General features: G+C 39.3%; 1 protein-coding gene across 1 annotated transcript in view; it reads right to left on the bottom strand.

The window, feature by feature from the left end:
- Nucleotides 1-21,577, bottom strand: part of SUGCT (succinyl-CoA:glutarate-CoA transferase) — a 1,523,809-nt gene that overhangs the window by 211,420 nt on the left and 1,290,812 nt on the right. Inside the window, exon 13 of the mRNA XM_082259511.1 lies at nucleotides 16,161-16,224. Coding sequence (XP_082115637.1) covers nucleotides 16,161-16,224 — 64 coding nt within the window. The remainder of the gene's footprint in view (nucleotides 1-16,160; nucleotides 16,225-21,577) is intronic.

Genomic DNA, 21,577 nt, shown 5'->3' with positions numbered 1-21,577 from the left:
AGAAAGGTTGGGTTGGATCGTAATGCTCAAGTGGGTAAGACTCATATATAAAAGGTATCCTAATTAAAGGCAAACCCGTGGTCTGAGGAGTTGGGTTGAGGTGAGACTCCAGCGCCAGAGGGAGCGTGTAAGTCTTGCGGGATTATGGGAGTCTCTAGGGGGGAACATACTCCCAAATGGGGCAAGGCGATGATAGTGGATAAGCCCGCACACCGGGTAGAGAAAGCCCAGGCACGGGGAGGGATAGTTGTCCGCGTAGGGAGGAGACCCAGCGATGATTCTCGGGAGGTGTAGAGGAGAGGTGCGAGCCGTTCGGACCAGCCTAACCGCCAGGTAGCACCTAATAAGACCAGGGGAAAGAGATAAGAAATAGAGGGGGGGGGGAAGAGAAGAAAAAAAAGGGGGGGTTTACAGTATGTGGGAAGTAACACGGGGTCCAAGCTGAAATTAATAAATCACAAATCCGGAGATCAAGGATTAGGTGTATTTAAGAGCACAAGAGTGGAGGAGATGGAGGCAGGATCTAAGGATCTAGAGGGTAGCGGAGTCCAACTTTATGAGCTACACAAGGTGGAGAGAGTGCAGGGTTTATGAGTGCGTTATGCTCAGAATGCAGGGTTCAGGAATGCATTACACTTAGAATGCATGGTACAGGAGTGTGTTATGCTCGGAATGCAGGGTTCAGGAGTACAGTATGCTCAGGATGGAGGGTTCAGGAGTGCAATACGCTCAGAATTAAGAGTACAGGAGTGGGTTACACTCAGAATGAAAAGTACAGAAGTGCGTTACGCTCAGAATGCAGGGTTTAGGAGGATGTTACACTCAGAATGCAGGGTTTAGGAGTGTGTTACATTCTGAATGCAGGGTTAAGGAGTGGGTTATGCTCAGAATGCAGGGTTGGGGGGGGGGGGGTTGATGTGAAGGGTGGTAGAAGACACTGCTATGGGGATAGGCACTGCTATGGGGTGGCCCTGTCCATAGCAGTGTTCACTGTCCCCTTCACATCATTCTTACACACACACAAACATACACACACACAGCATTGTCCTCTTTCCCCTCTTTGCTCTATAGCAGTGACCTCTGGACCCACTCCCTCACATAAAATGTGTTCTATTGCATCTTACCTGTGCACAGCGGAGAGCGAGAGGCAGCACAGTTTTGTACAAAGGGCTGGAGCTGGCAGACATTTTTATATTACCAAGCTGGTGATTGGTTGCTTAGGGCTGAACAACCTATCACCTGGGAGTTAATTTGAAAAGTCAATTTGGCCAGCTCCTCCTCCCACCCTTCGCCCTGACCTGTGCTGGCTCTCGCTTTCCGCTGTTAACAATGACAGCAGCGGAGGTGGTGGGGGGCGGGGGAGATAGAGAGAAGGCATGGTGGAGGAGGATTGGGGACAGAGAAAAAAACTGGAAGCTAGCAGTAGAAGGTGGTTTCAAGGGAGCAGACCTGTTTGTGGTCTACCTGTCACCTGCCCGGGGTTGACAGGTATACTGCGATCGACGGGTTGCCGACCCCCACCCTAAACTCATTTCAAAACAAAAAATGATATGAATTCCTAACTTAAAAAATACATTTGGCTGCTCTCAGCTTCCTCTAAATCTCCAAATTCCTTTTGTTTTTGTTTCTGTGATCTGACTTCCTATTAGAGGGTTCCTACATTCGGTCTTCATGGTCCCACTGTATGTAGGAAACTTGCCACCCTCTTTTGCACACCCCTGAGATGGGCTTTAGACTATGGACTATGGGATTTGCAGTGTGCATGGAGCACTGCACATGATCACAACTAACATTCACTACTCATTCCAAACAAATGGAAGTGGGGGGCAAAAAGGAGAATTTCGGCTCACAAAGAGACAGGAAAACTATTTTGTGAAAAATAGACTACAGTGCCATTAAGTTGTAAATGTCTATGGAGTTTTTGATGGAAAATAAAGATATTGTTTAGTGTCACTTTAACTTCATGTAAACAAAGTAATGTGTAAGCATAAACACTTGCAGGTATACACCAATCAGCCATAAAATTATAGTCACTGACCATGATGACTGTGATCTGTTGAAAGCAGAAACAAATGGGCAAGTTTAATAATTTGAGCGACTTTGGCAGGGGCCAAATTATAATGGCTAGATGGCTGGGTCAGAGAAAATTAAAAAAAACTGCAGCTCTTTTAAGATGTTCCTGGTTTGCAGTGGCCAGGTCCTACCAAAAGTGGTGCAAGGAAGAAAAAGTAATGGGAGGACCAGGATCATCGGTACACGTGGGGAGTGAAGGTTGGCTACTGTAGCTCACACTGCTGAAGAAATGAATGCTGGTTCTGATATAAAGATAAACATAATGCTTTAATCCTAATATTTATTTCCCTTCAATTCGGATATACAACAATATGATATACAACAGAGGTTTGCACTGTTGTGCACAAGAGACTTTGGCAAAGGGATCGCTTTCTTATTACTACATATAAAGTTATAGAAATGCTGAAAAAAAATGAGTACCACATTCTATAAATCTAATGAACAAATACCCAAGAGGTAGCCTCTGTGCAGCACTATGGGCAGCAGTTAGCACCACTGCCGTTTATGACCCTGATGCCTATTGCACATACGTGGCGCGAATGGATGACATCATCAGCCATTGCATCAGCGTGGCTGTGGCGTCTTTAGCAGATTGGTGCCATTATGACTTCTTAAGTAAGCCTTTTGATGGCGTTTTTTAGGAACATTTCACACTTGGCAGTGGTTATTACAACTACACTCTGGGTAATTGGTAAGAGCCCTCAATACTTGCTTTCTGTGGCCTCATTAGTTTTATATCTATTTTTTGGAAATACCCCAGTTAATGTGACAATTGGTGGCTACTACAAGCCCTGATATCACTGTTACAGACTTCTTGTGGGCAGGTATTGCTTAGTGTGATTTGCTTTTATATAATCATGGGGAGGTTATATAAATAGTGAGGTGTAACTATAATTGCATTTGCAAATTGAATTATTGTCCTTATACCGTGGATAGCATTATGCAGCCCCCTATTCCATTGGAATGAATTATTGAGATAATTTATAACAGTTGTTCTTTTTTGATATCTACAGGGTGTTGTTTTGGACACATTACTAATGTCACTATACTCTTTATATAGTTTATAAATTTAAATAATAATGATAGATTTTTTTTGTGACTGCTTCTGGCGTCGACTTCTATTATAAACACTGTATTACCAAAAGTATTGGGATGCCTGCCTTTACATGCACATGAACTTTAATGGCATCCCAGTCTTAGTTTGTAGGGTTTAATATTGAGTTAGCCCACCGTTTGCAGCTATAACAGCTTCAACTCCACAAGGTTTAGGAGTGTGTCTACAGGAATATTTGACCATCCTTCCAGAAGAGCATTTGTAAGGTCAGGCACGGATGTTGGACAAGAAGGCCGGGCTCGCAGTCTCTGCTCTAATTCATCCTAAAGGTGTTCTATCGGGTTGAGATCAGGCCAGTCAGGTTCCTCCACCCCAAACTCGCTCATCCATGTCTTTATGGACCTTGCTTTGTGCACTGGATCAGGAAGGGCCATCCCCAAACTGTTCTCACAAAGTTGGGAACATGAAATTGTCTTGGTATGTTGATGCCTTAAGAGTTCCTTTCACTAGAACTAAGGGGCCAAGCCCAACCCCTGAAACACAATCCCACACCATAAACCCCCTCCACTAAATAATTTGGACTAGTGCACAAAGCAAGGTCCATAAAGACATGGATAAGCGAGTTTTAGATGGAGGAACTTAACTCTGTGGATTCACACAAACTTTTCAAATATGAGTGGGTTACTAAATACAGTATCTCTCAAAAGTGAGTACAACCCTCACATTTTGTAAATATTTTATTATATCTTTTCATGTGACAACACTGAAGAAATGACACTTTGCTACAATGTAAAGTAGTGAGTGTACAGCTTGTATAACAGTGTAAATTTGCTGTCCCATCAAAACAACTCAACACACAGCAATTAATGTCTAAACCACTGACAACAAAAGTGAGTACACCCCTAAGGGAAAATTTCCAAATTGGGCTTAATTAGCCATATTCCCTTAATTTGACTCCTTAGTGTTACAAGGTCTCAGGTGTGAATGGGGAGCAGGCATGTTAAATTTGGTGTTATCACTCTCACTCTCTTTTACTGGTCACTGGAAGTTCAACATGGCACCTGATGGCAAAGAACTCTGTGAGGATATGAAAAAAGAATTGTTGCTCTGCATAAACATGCCCTAGGCAATAAGGCGATTACCAAGACCCTGAAACTGAGCTGCAGCACGGTGACCAAGACCATACAATGGTTTAACAGGATAGGTTCCACTCAGAACAGGCCTCGCCATGGTCGACCAAAGAGTTGAGTGCACATGCTCAGCGTCATATCCAGAGGTTGTCTTTGGGAATAGACGTATGAGCACTCCCAGCATTACTGCAGAGGTTGAAGGGGTGGGTCAACCTGTCAGTGCTCAGACCATACGCCGCACACTGCATCAAATTGGTCTGCATGGCTGTCGTCCCAGAAAGAAGCCTCTTCTAAAGATGATGCAAAAGAAAGCCTGCAAACAGTTTGCACTAAGAAGAATAAGGACATGGATTACTGGAACCATGTCCTGTGGTCTGATGAGACCAAGATAAACTTGTTTGGTTCAGATGGTGTTAAGCATGTGTGGTGGCAACCAGGTGAGGAGTACAAAGACAAGTGTGTCTTGCCTACAGTCAAGCATGGTGGTGGGAGTATCATGGTCTGGGACTGCATGAGTGCTGCCGGCATAGGGGAGCTACAGTTCATTTGACTAGCAGCTCATTTTTACCTTTTCTCTCACATCAAATACCCAGGCGTGATCACGTGAGTATCTAATACTCATATATTTTTTCAGGGAACCATAAATGCCAACTTGTACTGTGACATAATGAAGAAGAGCATGATCCCCTCCCTTCAGAGACTGGGCTACAGGGCAGTAGTCCAATATGATAATGACCCCAAACACACCTCCAAGATGACCACAGCCTTGCTAAAGAAGCTGAGGGTAAAGGTGATGGACCGGCCAAGCATGTATCCAGACCTAAACCCTATTGAGCATCTGTGGGGCATCCTTAAATGGAAGGTGGAGGAGCGCAAGGTCTCTAACATCCACCAGCTCCATGATGTCATCATGGAGGAGAGGAAGAGGACTCCAGTGGCTCTGGTAAACTCAATGCCCAACAGGGTTAAGGCAGTGCTGGAAAATAATGGTGGCCACACAAAATATTGACACTTTGGGTCCAAAGTGGACATTTTCACTTAGGGGTGTACTCATGTTTGTTGCCAGTGGTTTAGACAATAATGGCTGTGTGTTGAGTTATTTTGAGAGGACAGCAAATTTACAGTTAAACAAGCTGTACACTCACTACTTTACATTGTAGCAAAGTGTCATTTATTCAGTGTTGTCACATGAAAAGACATAATAAAATATTTACAAAAATCTGATGGGCGTACTCACTTTTGTGAGATACTGTATATATATTGCCATCTCGTTTGCCTTGATAGATTTTGATGATGCATATACTTTATATAGATATGGATACATATATATATTTTTCTGGCCACCCTTTTAGAATTACTTTATCATCTTAGGCAAATACTTCTGATGTAATACTAGGGTCACACTACCCATTGAGTTATATGCTGACCGCAGTTGAATGCAGCACCAGAATGATATCTTGGCTGATATGTAAGTCTGCATGATTGACTTATTATATTGAAAGTATTGATTATTTAAATTAAGGTAAGTTTATTACATGGTTATGTAACATGTATTTTCTCAAGATAGGTCACTCCCTCATGAACATTAAAAATTGTCCTGAAGAAGCACCTATGTGAAACGTGTTGACCTTTTTGGATTACTATCTCATGAAGCAACGATTTATGCTTTCATCATTAGAGAGATGATTGTATATTAGGGACATATTATCCCATGATATATTTCATCTTGTCTTTTTTATACTATTTAATAAAATATATGTATTTTACTTTTTGCAGTCTCCCTGGTACCAGTAAAATATGCATTTTTTATTCCTGTTGGGTATTGGTACAACAGATAGAGGTTGGAAGAAGATGTGAAATGTTCATTTTTTTTATTTTCAAAAACCAACAAAAATATCTATCAGCCAATCATTTATTCTTCCTACCATACCAATCATTACAGATCAAGAAAAATACTGACATTTATTCTTTCTGACCAAATATAACAACTGAGTAACTAGGCGAAACAAATAGAGCATTGTCTGTATGTAAACGAGTTTACATTTCCTGCTCTGCACCAAAGACAAACTGTATACCGCACAGAGAGTTTCTTTTTTTCCCAGTACAAGTACTAATTACCAATAACAATAGTGGGAATGATGTGTATGCTGATATTTGAAAGACTCTGAGGGAAAATAATAAAAAAAACTTCCTCTTGCGTTTTCCATTCTTGTAAAATTGGCATGTTTTTATTGAGTGCATTAAAATTTGATTTTACTCCTAGTGTCATATTTGGCTAACACTCCTGCTCTGACAAACTATGGAAAACACACATACATATTTTAGCTGATATTTTTTTCCTTTATGGGAAACTTTCACTAAAACTGTATGTGCCTTACAAGTTGTAGATAACAAGAAACATTTCAAAATCAATTAATAAAATAAATTTCAACATATGTGGTTGTTTTTTTTAAGGTTAACCTAAATTCTCTAAAGCAGGAAAATCATTTTTAATTTATAAAAAAAACTGATAGCAAAATATCATCATAAAGAACTTAAAGTGTTTCTAAAGCCAAAACATTTTTTACCTTAATGCATTCCCAGCAATAAGGCAAAAAATGTTTTACATCTTGCTGCCCCCCCCCCCAAATAAATACTTACCTAAATTGATCCAGTGCTGTGCATGGCTGTAATATTCTCTCCTCATACTTCCTCTTCACACAATGCCTTGGGCAGCAGCAGGGGCCATTGGCTCCTGCTGCTATTAATTGCTGTGAGGTGAAAGCAGGGCTGGGTCCAAGCCCCACTGTGTGTCTATGGTGCATAGCTCCATAGACACACAAAGCTCATGAGCAAGCATGTGCTGTGTAGCAAACGGTTTGCTATGGGGCAACAGGGAGAAGAGGAGGAGCCAAGATTGCCGATGGGGGACCCCAAAATAGATTCGGGCCACTCTGTGCAAAATCCAGTATAACATTTTGTTTTTTTTTATTTTAAAAAAGTATAACTTTAAATAGTATAGACCAGTGAGGAGGAATCTGTTCCTGGGTTTAGGGGCATCATGTGTAGCCCCTGATTACAATAGAGTTTGCGCTTTGCAATTTTATATATTTTTTTATTTTTTAACAAAAAGTCAATTTAGGATAACAGTAGTAAAAATATGCCAAAATCATATATCTATGATTTTTCATTCTTCAATAACCCCTTTCTTGCCTAAGGCTAAAACAAATATTAATGCCTAAACATCATTTTGCAACTTTGACATGCTTCAATAAAACTTTGCATATCACCACACTTATTTGTGCATCCAGGTGGATTATACCTTGTTTTTTGTTTTTTTCAGAACAATTATGGCTTTAATTTGGTGGTAAATGGTAACAAATATCTTCTGATTTTTTTTTTATTGTCAAAGGAAACTGGTCCAAAATATATGGAAGGTGGAGGCTCCTTAAGAACCAATGTAAAGAACTAGGCTGCAAGTTAATGGGAAGGACCTTCAAGGTGATATTCTCTGAAATATTGCCTGTGCCACACACAACACAGGTAATGGTTGATGGATATTAGAAAACTGAATGCATGGCTAAATACCTGGTGTAAGGAGGAGGGATTTGGGTTTTTAGAGCACTGGGCTGACTTTTCATTGGGGTGCAACCTATATGCAAAAGATGGTTTGCCCCTAAATGTAAGGGGGTCTGCTGTGCTGGGGGAGAGGTTTATGGGAAGGCTGGAGGAGTATTTAAACTAGGCTTGAGGGGGAGATTGATTTAGGTTATAATGGGTCAGATAGGGGTCAGCCCCTCTTGGTGGGTGGAATGGGGAAAGATGGGGGGGGGGGGGCTATGGCAGGTGAAGGTCCCCATGTTACAAACAACCGTTGGAAATGGTGCTATTTGTAGTAAAACAAAATATGCAACATTAGTGTGCAATGAACCCTAGCACTGACCTAAATCAAACCTGGATCTAGGTTTTTTCCTTTATTTTTATTTTTTATTATTATTAATTTTTTTGTACACACTTTTTTTTCTCTCTGCAATAAAGCCCAGTCTATTGAGGCTGCATATATGTGTTATGCCACGTAAAGAGGTTAATATCTCTTTTTTCTTTCTCTCTCTCTCTAACCTATATTTTCAAGTGAATTACAAGCACAAAAGGTATTGCCCAAAAAGAAGAATTTTTTAATTATCTGCTGATTATTGATTCAGGGAAATCTCTCTTTTCGAGTCTAGCAGTAGTCAGGCAGCCATATTGGGCCAATTATGTTTCATGTTTGTTTCCATGTTTGAAATGTTGTGGTAGTCGTTGCCTTACATATTTACCAGGAAAGAAGGCCAAGAGGCAGTCTAAAGCCTAGTACACACTATGAGAAAATAAGATGATTGATCGTCCGATTTTTCACAAAGGTGCGTATCATCATGTATATCATCATGTACAAAGGTGCGTATATCATGTAACCGAGAACTGTATTTTTGAACGACAAAGGCAAATGTAGGCAAATGTAGCTACTTACTAGCCGAGTTTTCTAGGTCGTTCTTTGCTTCTGATCATGTGTGGTATTTTCTATTCAGTTATTTCTGTATGATTACTGTATACACTGAATGAAAATTGGATGTTGAGTTCACGTACGACAAAAATTTTCTGGCTTGAACTTCAGGTTTTTTTTTACTGAACAGTTGGAATCAGTTGTCGAAAGCACTATACTAACAACCAGATAATGGACCGATTGTTCACCGTACAGAAGTTTTTGTATGATTTTCTTGATATAAATTTTCAGTGACATAATACATCCCATAGCTTGCTATGACTTCAAGAGATCACCCGGAGTATCAGAATAGTTAACTCCTTTATGTTCCCTAAAACATTTTTGGAGACTTTCTTGAATGGTTGCAATGAAGCTTTTTCAACATCACCTAAAGCCAAATTCCAGGGTCACAAAAAAAAATACTGAAGTTATTTCCCTCTCCCTACAACCCTTTCTGGTTTATATTCCTGCTTTATTCGTATTGCGAAATAGTGGTCATGTGAACCCTGCCATTCTTCTGCTCTCCCCAGTTAACAAAGAATGTGTCACTGTCAATGGACTGCAATATGTCATGTCCACACCTCCTGCAGTCAAAATTACAGGAGATGTGACCATGACTGCCTGTGCTGGAAAGAAGTGGCTGGATGAAACTGGGCATCGTTTTACTAGAAAATATTGTGCCATCTAGTGAATTAGCATTTGTTACTCCAACATTTTATATTTCTGATATGTGTCTGTTGTACCATGTACTTGTATGAGAAAGTATTCTCTTTTCTTTGTATTGCTTCCTTCGTGAGAAATCCCTGGTATTTCTGCCAGGCACTCTGCTTTCCTATTAAAAACTGACCACACTAAGCAGGAGAGCACACTGTCAGTTCTCTAGCTATGCTGGGAACTCAGCCTGTTCTCCTCCACTGATCAGACTTGTCCTGACACACCCCTCTGTATAGCCATTACTGGGAAGCTCAGTGCACTGCTGCTTCACCTCCCCTAGCTCTTATGCAGCAGAGAACAGAGGGAATGTGATCACTTAGACAAAAAGGGAAAAAAGGACGTATTATCTTTTTTTATATCTATACAAAAATGTTTTGCCTTTTATTTCTATTTTAAACTGAATGGGTTGTTTTACAAGCTGATAGTTTACAATCTCTTTGAAGGCAAACACAGTGCCACATAGTAGAGAAGGCTGTGAGTTGTGAAGAAGAACCTGCTGGAGTTTTTTTTGAATAGTAAAAGAAAGTAAAAATGAAAAAAAAAAAGTGTATCTGTAGTTGGATTTTAACTAAAATGTGTAATCTTGTGTCAATTCTCTACTTCCAGGACCTAAAAAAAAAAAACGTCACTGTTGGCGATATCTCCTCAATAGGGATACAGATGGCAATAAAATCAGACAAAGGTTCTCATCCTTCCTCACCTCTACTAGGGTCTCATGCTATGGATAGAGAGAGACGGAAAACATGCTCAGTGTAAATTTATGTGTGTTTTTCTACATTTGGGGTACCACAGGTGCCACATACACCATGCCATACAAGGAAATGGTTGCACACAGCTGTACACTTTTTAAACACAGTTGCTTCTGTCAATCAATGTTCACCTACGCATGCATCTAAGGCACATTTTCAGAACACGGAAGGTATGCATTTGGGAAATACATGGTATATGCATCTGTAGGTAAACCCCCAATACACAGAAGCATCAGATTTACAGCGCTTCTCAACCTTTTTTCAGTTGTGGCACCATTTAAACTTTTGCAAATTCTCAAGGCACTCTATTCTAAAATGTAAAAAACTAAACTAATAGTTTTACATATCACAGCTGCATCCACACACCTAGGGTACCCATTTGAGGTGATTTATTCTTACAAAGCAAATACACCTTTGCACACTGGTATTGGACTAGTATTCCAGCATTTCTCTTTTCCCTTAGTTTCTCTCCCTCACTGAGCTAATGTGATTCCAGTGCTAGTGGAGAGGGTCAGGTGAGGGGCAAAGAATGAGCACCTAAAGTGCTCTTTATCAACCAATTATATCATCAGTTGTTAGGACACCAGTGGTTGGTTGTTATGCTGTCCAATAAACACACGTGTCTGTTGATCCACTTGCTGGCTTTTAGACAAATTGTGGGCAATTTTCAGGTATTTTGCCAAGGCACCCCTGAAGAACTCAGAAGGCACCCTGGTTGAAAAATGTTGTACTAGAGTACAACCATGCACAGCCATTCACTTGTATGGCAGGCTTTATGTGGCACCTGCAGCTCCCCGGGTGTGAGAAAAAGCCTGGAATTTTGCACTGCATATTTTCAGCCTTTTACTGTCTGTGTGAATGAGGCCAAAATGTTTTATTACCCTGTGTGTCCCACTGTTCAGCCAGAAAGTTACAAATAACATTGTAATTTTTGTATCTATACTATTTCATTCATCTGCAGATCAAAGGACTAAACACTGATCTGCAGATAAAAGCAAAAAAAGTAATTTATTTTTTAAATGTTTCTTTATTTAGCCCCTTATTAATCCTTAGTTTATGCTAATCAGCCCTATTTAACTCCTTATTCTCCTTCTGCACTATTATTTTCCTGCTTATTTTTTCTTTTATGAACCATTAAAGTGGTCCCACAGGCAGAAGGTTTTTTATCTGAATGCATTCAGATAAAAACACCTTCTGTGTGCAGCAGCCCCCCCTCCCCCCAGCCCCTAATAATTACCTGAGCCCCATTTTGAACCAGCGATGTTGCACAAGAGCCTCGGTTGTCCAGGACTCTTCCCCCTCATTGGCTGAAACACTAGCAAGTGCCATTGGCTCCCGTTGCTGTCAAAGTCAGTGAGCCAATGAGGTAAGAGAGAGGGCAAGGCTAAGTCACGGCTCCATGTCTAAATATGGACACAGAGCAGTGGCTCAACTCAGGTGCCCCATAGCAAGACACTTGCTGTGAGGGCACTCAGCAGGAGGGAGAGGCCAGGAGTGCCAGTGAGGGACCCGAGAAGAAGAGGATCCAGGCTGCTCTGTGAAAAACCACTGCACAGAGCAGGAAAGTATAACATGTTTGTTGTTTTTAAACAAAAAAAAACTTTAATATAACTTTAATAAGTCATTTTTGTTGCTTTTGTATGTTTTGTTCACTAATATTTTAACACATGCTCATATCTTTACATATTTCTCATTTAAAAATGTGCAAAATTGGAAGAAACACTTTTCTTAATTTGTAAAAAAAAAAAAACTACGCAGAGCGTTTTACCAGAATCATAATTTCTGTGTCATTTTAAATAGGACCAAGTTCAGAACAATATTAATTTTCTTATCTACTGTATAACAACACTATTTGTTTTTTAAATGAACATCGCCTGGTTTGTCCTAAAAAAACAATATACTGTATGTATGACCTTGTTATCTTAAGTAATGACAAAGTTATTGCAAAATAAACAGGTGCAAAGCAGAATTTCTCTGGTCCATAGGAGGTATAACAGGTATGAGAGGGGAAGCAATGAATCACTATGATTTTATATTATCTAATCAACCTATACTTTGAATTAGTAAAATGTTATCATCCATGAAAGAAAATGTTCTATTTAATGGAGAAATCTAAAAGGACTTATCTTTTGGCTGCAAACACTATTCCATTTAAACATTACATGTTTCACAATTTTTTTTTTTTTAGATACAGTTAGCTATTCTAAGGGTAATCTTTCGAAAATCTAAGTAATTATTTAATGGTTTAGATAAAAATCACTATTTTTCGAGAATCCATGTGATGAAGAGTTTGATTGAAGCATATTAGGATAATTACATAAATAGTCAATTAGCCTAGTGTTTTTAATTGTGTGAACGCAATCTAAATTATAGCTTATTTTCATAGCATTAAATACACTTAGTCTGATAGATCTCTATCAGTTTAATGAGTAAATATCTTTTTTTGTGCACTGTAATTAAAGTGGTTTTAAAGGCAGAAGGTTTTTTTTTATTTTAATGCATTCTATACATTAAGATAAAAAGCCTTCTGTGTTCAGCAGTCCCCCTCAGCCCACCTAATACTTACCTGAGGTCCATCTAGATCCAGCGATGTTGCAGGAGTGTCTCGGGTGCCTGGGACTCCCCTCCTCATTGGCTGAGACAGAAGCGTGGAGTCATTGGCTCCCGCTGCTGTCAATCAAAGTCAGTCAGCCAATGAGGAGATAAATGGGGTGTGGCTCGGCGATGGCTCCATGTCTAAATAAACACACAGAGCAGCAGCTTGACTCAGGTGCCCCCATTGCAAGATGCTTGCTGTGGGGGCACTTGGCAGGAGGGAGGGGCCAGGAGCATCACTGAGGGACCCGAGAAGAGGAGGATCTGGGCTGCTCTGTGCAAAACCACTGCACAGAGCAGATAAGTATAACATGTTTGACATTTTATCTGAACAAAAAAAATGAGGCTTTACAATCACTTTGAAGGGTAGAATTCTGTGAGTGTCAAGCACAGTGGACAAGCATATCCCTAGCAAAATGTTTAACACTGAATGTGTGCAATTTAATGGATTATAATTATTTTACCTATATTTTAGATTAGATAATGTTACTATGGTACACTGAAGCATAATTACAAGCATTATATAAGTGTCAAAGGCTTTTGTTGACAATTACATTAAGTTTATGCAAAGAGTTAATATTTGCAGCTTTGACCCTTCTTTTTTAAGACCTCTGCAATTCTCCCTGGCATGCTGCCAATCAACATCTGGGCCTCGCCCCCCGGACTGATGGCAGCTCATTTTTGCATAATCAATGCTTAAAGTTTATCAGAATGTGTGGGGGGGTTTTGTTCACCCGCCTTCCTGAGGATTGACCACAAGTTCTCAATGGGATTAAGGTTTGAGGAGTTTCCTGGCCATGGACCCAAATGTTTTATGTTTTGCTCCCCAAGCCACTTAGTTATCACTTTTGCATTATGGCAATGTGCTCCATCATGCTAGAAAAAGATCGTTCATCACCAAACTGTTCTTGGATGGTTGGAGAAGTTCCTCTTGGAGGATATTTTTGTACCATTCTTTATTCATGTCTGTGTTCTTAGGCAAAATTGTGAGTGAGCCCACTACCTTGGCTGAGAAGCAACCCCACACATGAATGGTCTCAGGATGTTTTACTGTTCGCATTACACAGAACTGATGGTAGCATTCACCTTTTCTTCTCTAGACAAGGTTTTTTACAGATGCCCCAAACAATCAGAAAGGGGATTCATCCGAGAAAATGACTTTGCCCCAGTCCTCAGCAGTACAATCCCTGTACCTTTTGCAGAATTCAGTCTGTCCCTGATGTTTTTCCTAGACAGAAGTGGCTTCTTTGCTGCCCTTCAGGTCATCCTCCAAATGTCTTCTCTCTTCACTGTCCCTGCAGATGCACTCAGATCTGCCTGCTGCCTTTCCTGAGCAAGCTCTGCATTGCTGGTGCCCTGATCTGCAGCTGAATCCACTGTAGGAGACAATCCTGGCACTTGCTGGACTATTTTGTGCACCTTGAAGCCTTCATCACAAATGCAGTGTAAATGTTTTTTTTGGGGGGATTAAGTTTATTTTCATGGCAAAGAGGGACTTTGCAATTTAATTGTAATTTATCTGATCACCCCTCATAACATTCTGGAGTATATGCAAACTGCCATCATAAAAACTTGACCCTGTGGAGAATTTTGAGTTGTGTTTTCCGCCACAGCTCACTGACCACCAATTTGCAGATGGTCCTGTATCCCTCCAAATGTTTGTCTCCATTCACTGCCTCCGGAATGTCCTGCATTGTATTACTTTGTGTTGGCCATCCAAATATAATTTTTTTAACTTCAGCTCAGTAGCTATCCTATCAGAGACAACATCCTGATGTCCTCCCTCAACCCACACATTAACAAGCATATCTAGAGTTCCCTTGCCCCCACTCCGGGAAACCAAAACAAGTAAATACATTCCTACTTGTGTCTCAGTTATACTCAGAATTACACCGGGATCACATATGTACGGCCGCGGTTTCCAGGCTGGGGTCCGATGCTTTTCTGTTCACCGGTTCAGATGAGATTCAGGTCAACATTTTTGCTGAATTTGCCCCTAAACAGACCCAAAAAATGCACAGGACCCTTTTGAAAAATGCCCTGCGGCTGCCTGAAACATGTGTGAACCAGCTCCATTGAGAGTCGATCACATTCGCATTTCATGCGAACTGGTTGCGGTGTAAACCCGCCATTAAAATATAAGGTGAACATTTTCTTTTGTAAACATACATCATTTTTCAGAAATACTGTAACTGGGGATTTACATTAACAGCTTGATCTTTCTCAACACATCAGATTCTTCAGCTATATTTCAATTTGGAAGGATATGTACTTCAAGTAAAATACTAATTCCAGAATAACAAGGCATTAAAATGTGCAAGTCAAATTTTCTGTAAAAGCATTATTTGATCACTTCTAGCTCCTTACTAAACAGTGTATCTTAAAGTGTTTAATACTGTAGCTTTCCATTTTCTCTATGGCAGTTGATGCTTTACAGTTGCAGCTCTGTTTCCAGCTTGGATTCTAAATCCAATTCTTAGGTGGTATGTAGGGCTTCTCGTTGTTAAAATATTTTAGAATTTATAGTACACTTTACCTGTACAGTGTAGTTTAATTTGTAGTTTTCCCTGACATATCCTTGGACATTTCTTTCAACTCCCTCTTCTTGCACTTTGCACATGTCCCATAAGGAGTATACTTTTTCCTCTAAGATAGATTAAGTAATGTATGCAGAATGATTGCAAGTTCCCCCTGGAACCTAAACGCTTTCCTACCTGCATGAAAACCTCAATAGCCAGATTACAGACTGCCAATAAGTTCCAGATGTGTTTATGTGTCTACAAATGTGTACAAGTGAGTACAATTTACCAAATATATACTGCATATACTGTACAAGATATATATATATATATATATATATATATATATATATATATATATATATATATATATATATATATATATATATATATATATTCATATATATATATATATATATATATATGTGTGTGTGTGTGTGTGTGTGTATTTATTTATTTATTTTAATTACCTCTTTTTTATGCCTATCATTGATATTTATTCAACATTGTGTTGGTTTACTTTACTCATATAAAAAGTAATTTTTTTTTATAAGAGTAAAAAATGATTGACTCCACTTCAGTTTATCAAGGCTCATTAGTAAGTGAACTTAGACTTAGACCTTAGCAACCAATCAAAATGTATTATAGTAAAGTTGGAGCAGACTTTGATTTATTGCTAAAGGTACTGTTCTTTGCACCTGCAAATGATTCTGAAGATTGGTTATTAGTTAAAAAGATAAAAATAAAAAATATATACAATAAAATAGTAAAAAAAAAAAAAAAATAGTCAAACTAGTAACAGTAAGGTAATAAAACTGTTCAGCTAACCTGGAACTGATATTTTGCCCACTGTAGAATGATCCATTTCAAGAATAAGGCCATTGTGTGCAACCTGTAAAATACATAAAAAGCATTAACATTTTATTGTATATGTATTTCATTATATACAGACAGGATAGGATAAACAACCCTATATCATCCTTCTTAGGTAAGGATCAGGAACTGACTTTCAGGATATATATGTGATTTTGCACATTGAAAAAAACATGATATCATACACAGAATTGAGTTTGTGTGAAAGGGTTCATTTGAGTAAGTAGACACTGTTGGCTGCCTCACAAGGTGACACCTTAGTGACTTGGACATGCCGTTCTGAGGGGGACATCTGCCTATCTTTGGCCAATACTACAAAGTGAGGAGCAAAATGTACTAATCCACTTCAACCAATTAGAATATATATTTTTAGTCATTAATCATATGGTTTTATTAAAAATGATCGAATTGGAGGCTGTGGGTTAATACAATTTTACACTTCATCTTTATTCCTAGTCTTTAATCCTAGTGAAAGAGAAAAAGAGAATATTTTGCCTATAAATATTTCTTTCCATTAAAATAAACATTTGCTAAGAGATATTAGGAGGGGAAAAAAAGGAGACTGCCATTTCTTATATCCCTCTGAAAATGCTAGTTCCCTTTTGTAGTGCTGTTATAACGGCTTCAATTCCTTGACTCAATGGGGTTGATCTATTAAAACCAGCTAGGCTTTTCACTTTGCTAGGAAATTTTCCCTTAGCTTTGTAAATGTACTGAAAATTCACTTTGCACAGAATACCCAATTAATTCCAATAAAAATACTTTGGAAAAAAGAAAATATAAAAATATTTATAAAAAAATATTTTTTTTTGTTTACTCATGATTGGATGATGGAAGTCAGCAGAGCTTCACCTCATTCACTAAGCTGAGGGAAAATTCCCTTGCAAAGTGAACAGCCTATTTGCCTTTAGTAAATCAACTCGAATTAGTCTAATTTAACTCTAATGTAATTTGCTGCAATCTTGTTCCAAGTCAGTGGGGTTGATTTATTAAGGCTAACATAGTCACAGCAAACATTCACCAAGGCCTAAAGTTACAATGTCCAAATTGTCAACAATTATTAAATTGAGGCCTAGCACTAATTCACCAGCCGAATGTTCTTTGCATACAGTGTTAAGCTATTTTCTCTTTTGATGAATGTTTACCCCTTTTTTCTCTTACTACTGAATCTTAGGCATTTGCCCAGCGAAAGGCTTTAAGGAAACTATAACACACATATTACAAACATTCAGAGTATTATCCGTTACCCGTGCATGAATGTTAGGACATTCGCAAAGTGATTAAAAAAAAAAAAAAAAAAAAAAAACTTAGATCTCTCTCTCTCTCTCGCTCTATATATATATATATATATATATATATATATATATAGTGCAGAAAAAGCACATACAATGGAAGACTTTCAAGCCTTAAAATTATATTTGAAATTATGCCTTCTTATTCCTTATCCTTATGTTATACATAAAGTCTCTGTAAGACTGTGATACATGGCACAGTAATTAAGGCATATTTCGTAGGTGCCATTTGTGTGCAAAGTGTACATCAAGTTCTTTTTCACTTGCAATGCCACAGCGCCTGGGTCTTTTATAATTTTAGCAATATCTTTGGTCCACACATACAGTATACATTTCAACTGTAATTGCCCAGAGTGAATATTTAAAAGAATTTTAAAATACTGTAAGCTTATACTCTGAAATAAGTCTTTGTTAGGAAAGACATGTCATAGTGTTTATATATATACCATGCCCTCAGCCCTGCATCTTCTGCACCATGCCCTCAGTCCTGCATCTTCTACACCATGCCTGCAGCCTCTGCATCTCCTGCACCATGCCCGGAGCCCCTGCATCTCCTGCACCATGCCCACAGTTTCTTCCTCTCCTGTACCATGCCCGCAGCTTCTGGTATCTATTTTTATTTTTGAAATTTACCAGTAGCTGCTGCATTTTCCACCATAGGCTTATACTCGAGTCAATACATTTTCCTAGTTATTGGTGGTAAAATTAGGTGCCTACGGTATATATATATATATAATTATAGAGTATGTGTGTATATATATATATATATATATATATATATATATATATACACACATACTCTATAATTATATATATATATATATATATATATATTTATAGTGGGAGATTAGCTCACATGGGTCCCCTTTTCCAGGAAAATAAGGCCAGCATGCAGGTAATTTCCTAAAAGTATGGTGGGTTGCCAGCTTTATTCAGCAGAGGTTTGCAAATATGAAAGGCTGGAAAAACCCGGGCCGGATTCCGGTTCAGTCTCTCACCACAGAACGTATGCGAGGTGAAATATACCGATTATCTACTACCTCACCTCGCATACCATCACAATATAGATATATATATATATATATATATATATATATATATAGACAACAGGACTCTGCTTAGAGTTTTCCTTTGCCTTGTGGGAACATAAGCAAAATGTCAAAAAGATTGGCATGCAGTACACTCTGTATTGGTGTTTGACCCTTGATACCTAACTGGTTTAGCCTAGCCCCCACCAGGGGTGACAATGGGTACAATGGAAGACTTTGGGAGAATAAGAAATGCACTTCTGCATATTGGTATGACAAGTTTCACATGTAGGGCTATTAGCAGGCCCTGCAGCTTTAATTTTAATAGCATTATGATTTACAGCAACAGGTTTAGATCAATCTAATAAGCTGTCTTTTGCTTTGACAATAAAGAGTATATATCTATCCCCTTTGTACTTTAATCCCCTCTGTACTTTTATATATGCAACACCATCTCCAACATCTGCCCTTTTTAAACCCAGACCCTAGAGGCACACATTACTTTACTTCCCAAACCATGTAAGGACATGATAAACTGTAGCAGTCACAGGTAAACATCCCTTATCAATCTGGATGTCAATCTATTAGCCAAGATGATAGCTACTGAACTGCAACCCCATCTAGTTCACAAAGATTGGATCAGCTTCATTCAGTGACAGGAGGTGATGGTTTATACCACTATGGTTTACATTGTGATTTCCTGCTCCAGTAAATGAGGAATCCTTCTGTGCTTGCTTACTGTTGATGACAAAAAGACCTTTAATAAGGTCAGCTGGCCTTTTCTTGATACTTCACTTGAGCAAATAGGTATTGGTGATTCTTTTCACCAAAAAAAGATCACCCTCTATCATCATCCAATGGCTAAGATTAAGACCAACGATTTGCTTTTAGGCCCTTTGATGATAAGTAATTAGATGCCTCAGGGCTGTCCACTGTTGCCTCTTCTACACATCTTAGTAATGGATTACTTGGAAATAGCTTTGTGGTCTATAGCAGATTGGTTATATTACTGCTTGGGCAAACTTATCACTCAATTGGAATATGACCCGAGTCCAATGGATCGACTGTGCACCAATAGATCCCTCTACTTAGCTTCCCCACATCTGTTGATCTAGGACAACTTTGTAATACCTAAAAAAAAAAAAACTCTCCTACATGCACAACCCCCTCATTCCACTATTTGCCAATTCAGTATTTGGTCCATGGATAGAGACATTCTCCTCAGCATACTTCTCCAGAGACTCCTGGCCTCAACTTTAGCATGGCTTGGTCTCCTGCACTGCAGAACCTTTTTTGACGTCAACCTCAACTACCCACCCTTTAACATCCAGGCAATTACAAAGCTAACTAGATTAATATTTCTCTAGAAGTGTTTCTCTCAGTTACATAGTTACATAGTTAGTCAGGTTGAAAAAAAAACACAAGACCATCTTGCTCAACCAATAAAAAAACAAAAACAGTAAAGAAAACACAACCATACAATACCATATACAATCCTTTACCCGCAGTTGATCCAGAGGAAGGTGAAAAACCCCAGTGACCCACCCACTCACGTTTTGTTAATTATATGGGCTGTTACAGAAGGGACTTGTGGAGGAAGACCCCCTATATGACACTACCTGGCACTGTACATTGTATTGTGTAGAGTAATGTAATGTATTCTGTATGTATACTTGTTACAGTGCTGTCAGATGGCAAAGATCAAGATATCAAGATACTGTATACAAGGGTTGCGATGTATGTACTGTATATGTACAAACTTTATAACTGACAGTATATCATAATTTTGCTGAACACATGTTTGCTCATTACCTGATTACCAGGTCATTGTTTTAGTACATTGTTTGAAGAATCCCCTTTTAAGCAAGCTACAACCTTCCCAGCAAATTCATAGCATGTCTGTTGTCCAGATTTGTTGAGCAATCTACACTTTTAACCATTTACATTTTCACCTGTAACTGTTGCACTGCTGTCAGGTGCCAAAGATCAACTACTATTTAATTATTGTATGTGTATAAACTTTATACACATACAGTATATACATGGCAGCCTAAATATATATATATATATATATATATATATACACACACACACACACAAAACAGCTCACTTGTCACATTCTGTGTCACTTGTCACTTCTGTGAGCTGTAGATCTAAAAAATATTTCAGGGGTTCCCTGAGATCTCAATCTATTTGCCAATGGTTCCTCCATAATAAAAATATTGACAAAAGCTGCCCTAGACACTGGACCCCACTGAATCACCCCATTCACCTACCCTGGCTGAATGGGTGAAAATCCTGAATGAGACCTGTGTGATTGATCATGGTAGTTTTGTTCAAAATGGAAACATGAGGGTCCACTACTGGTGGACTAGTCTACTTTTTTTTAAAGTAACTCCTCAAAAGGAGGCTCAGGGTACATATCAGCAGAGAGAGTGATAACAGGGACCCCCAAAGACTCACCCTACCGATTGTAGGAGTGCTGAGAATTCGGACCCAGCATCACCATGAACGCCATCCCTGATCAAATGTCCTGGGCACAGGAAGAGGAAACTGAGAAGGAAGAGGAGGAGCTTCGGCATCCCCATGAGACTTTTTTCATCTCCATCATCTCCTGGACTACGGGAAAAGGCCCCCGTCACATCATCGGGCTACACAAACATGGCCATCAGCTGGAGACCAGCCAGACTAAGGGAAAATAGGCCCTGTGACATCATTGGCTACACAAACATGGCCGCCAACCAGAGATCTGCCAAACTAAGGGAAAATGGTCCCCATGACATCGGGCTACACAAACATGGTGGCCAACAGGAGACCAGCCAGACTAATCAAAAATGGCTGCCATCAGCTACAGCATGCTGCCAGGATCTTCCCTGTGCCATGTTCAATGCTTTACCCTCTGAAAGGGGACCTCCGCCTGAAGGTAGGACACAAGTTAGGGGAGACACTGCTGAGCGCTCTGCACTGATCTCTGCACTGGGGCCCCCCTGCACTATACCCACACTGCAAACAGTGGGGCATGCACCTAGGGGTAAATATATTAATACTCTGT

Source organism: Pelophylax lessonae, assembly GCF_965119305.1.
Source record: "Pelophylax lessonae genome assembly, chromosome: 5".
NCBI classification, from domain to species: Eukaryota; Metazoa; Chordata; class Amphibia; order Anura; family Ranidae; genus Pelophylax; species Pelophylax lessonae.
This window is presented reverse-complemented; position numbering and strand designations above follow the sequence as displayed.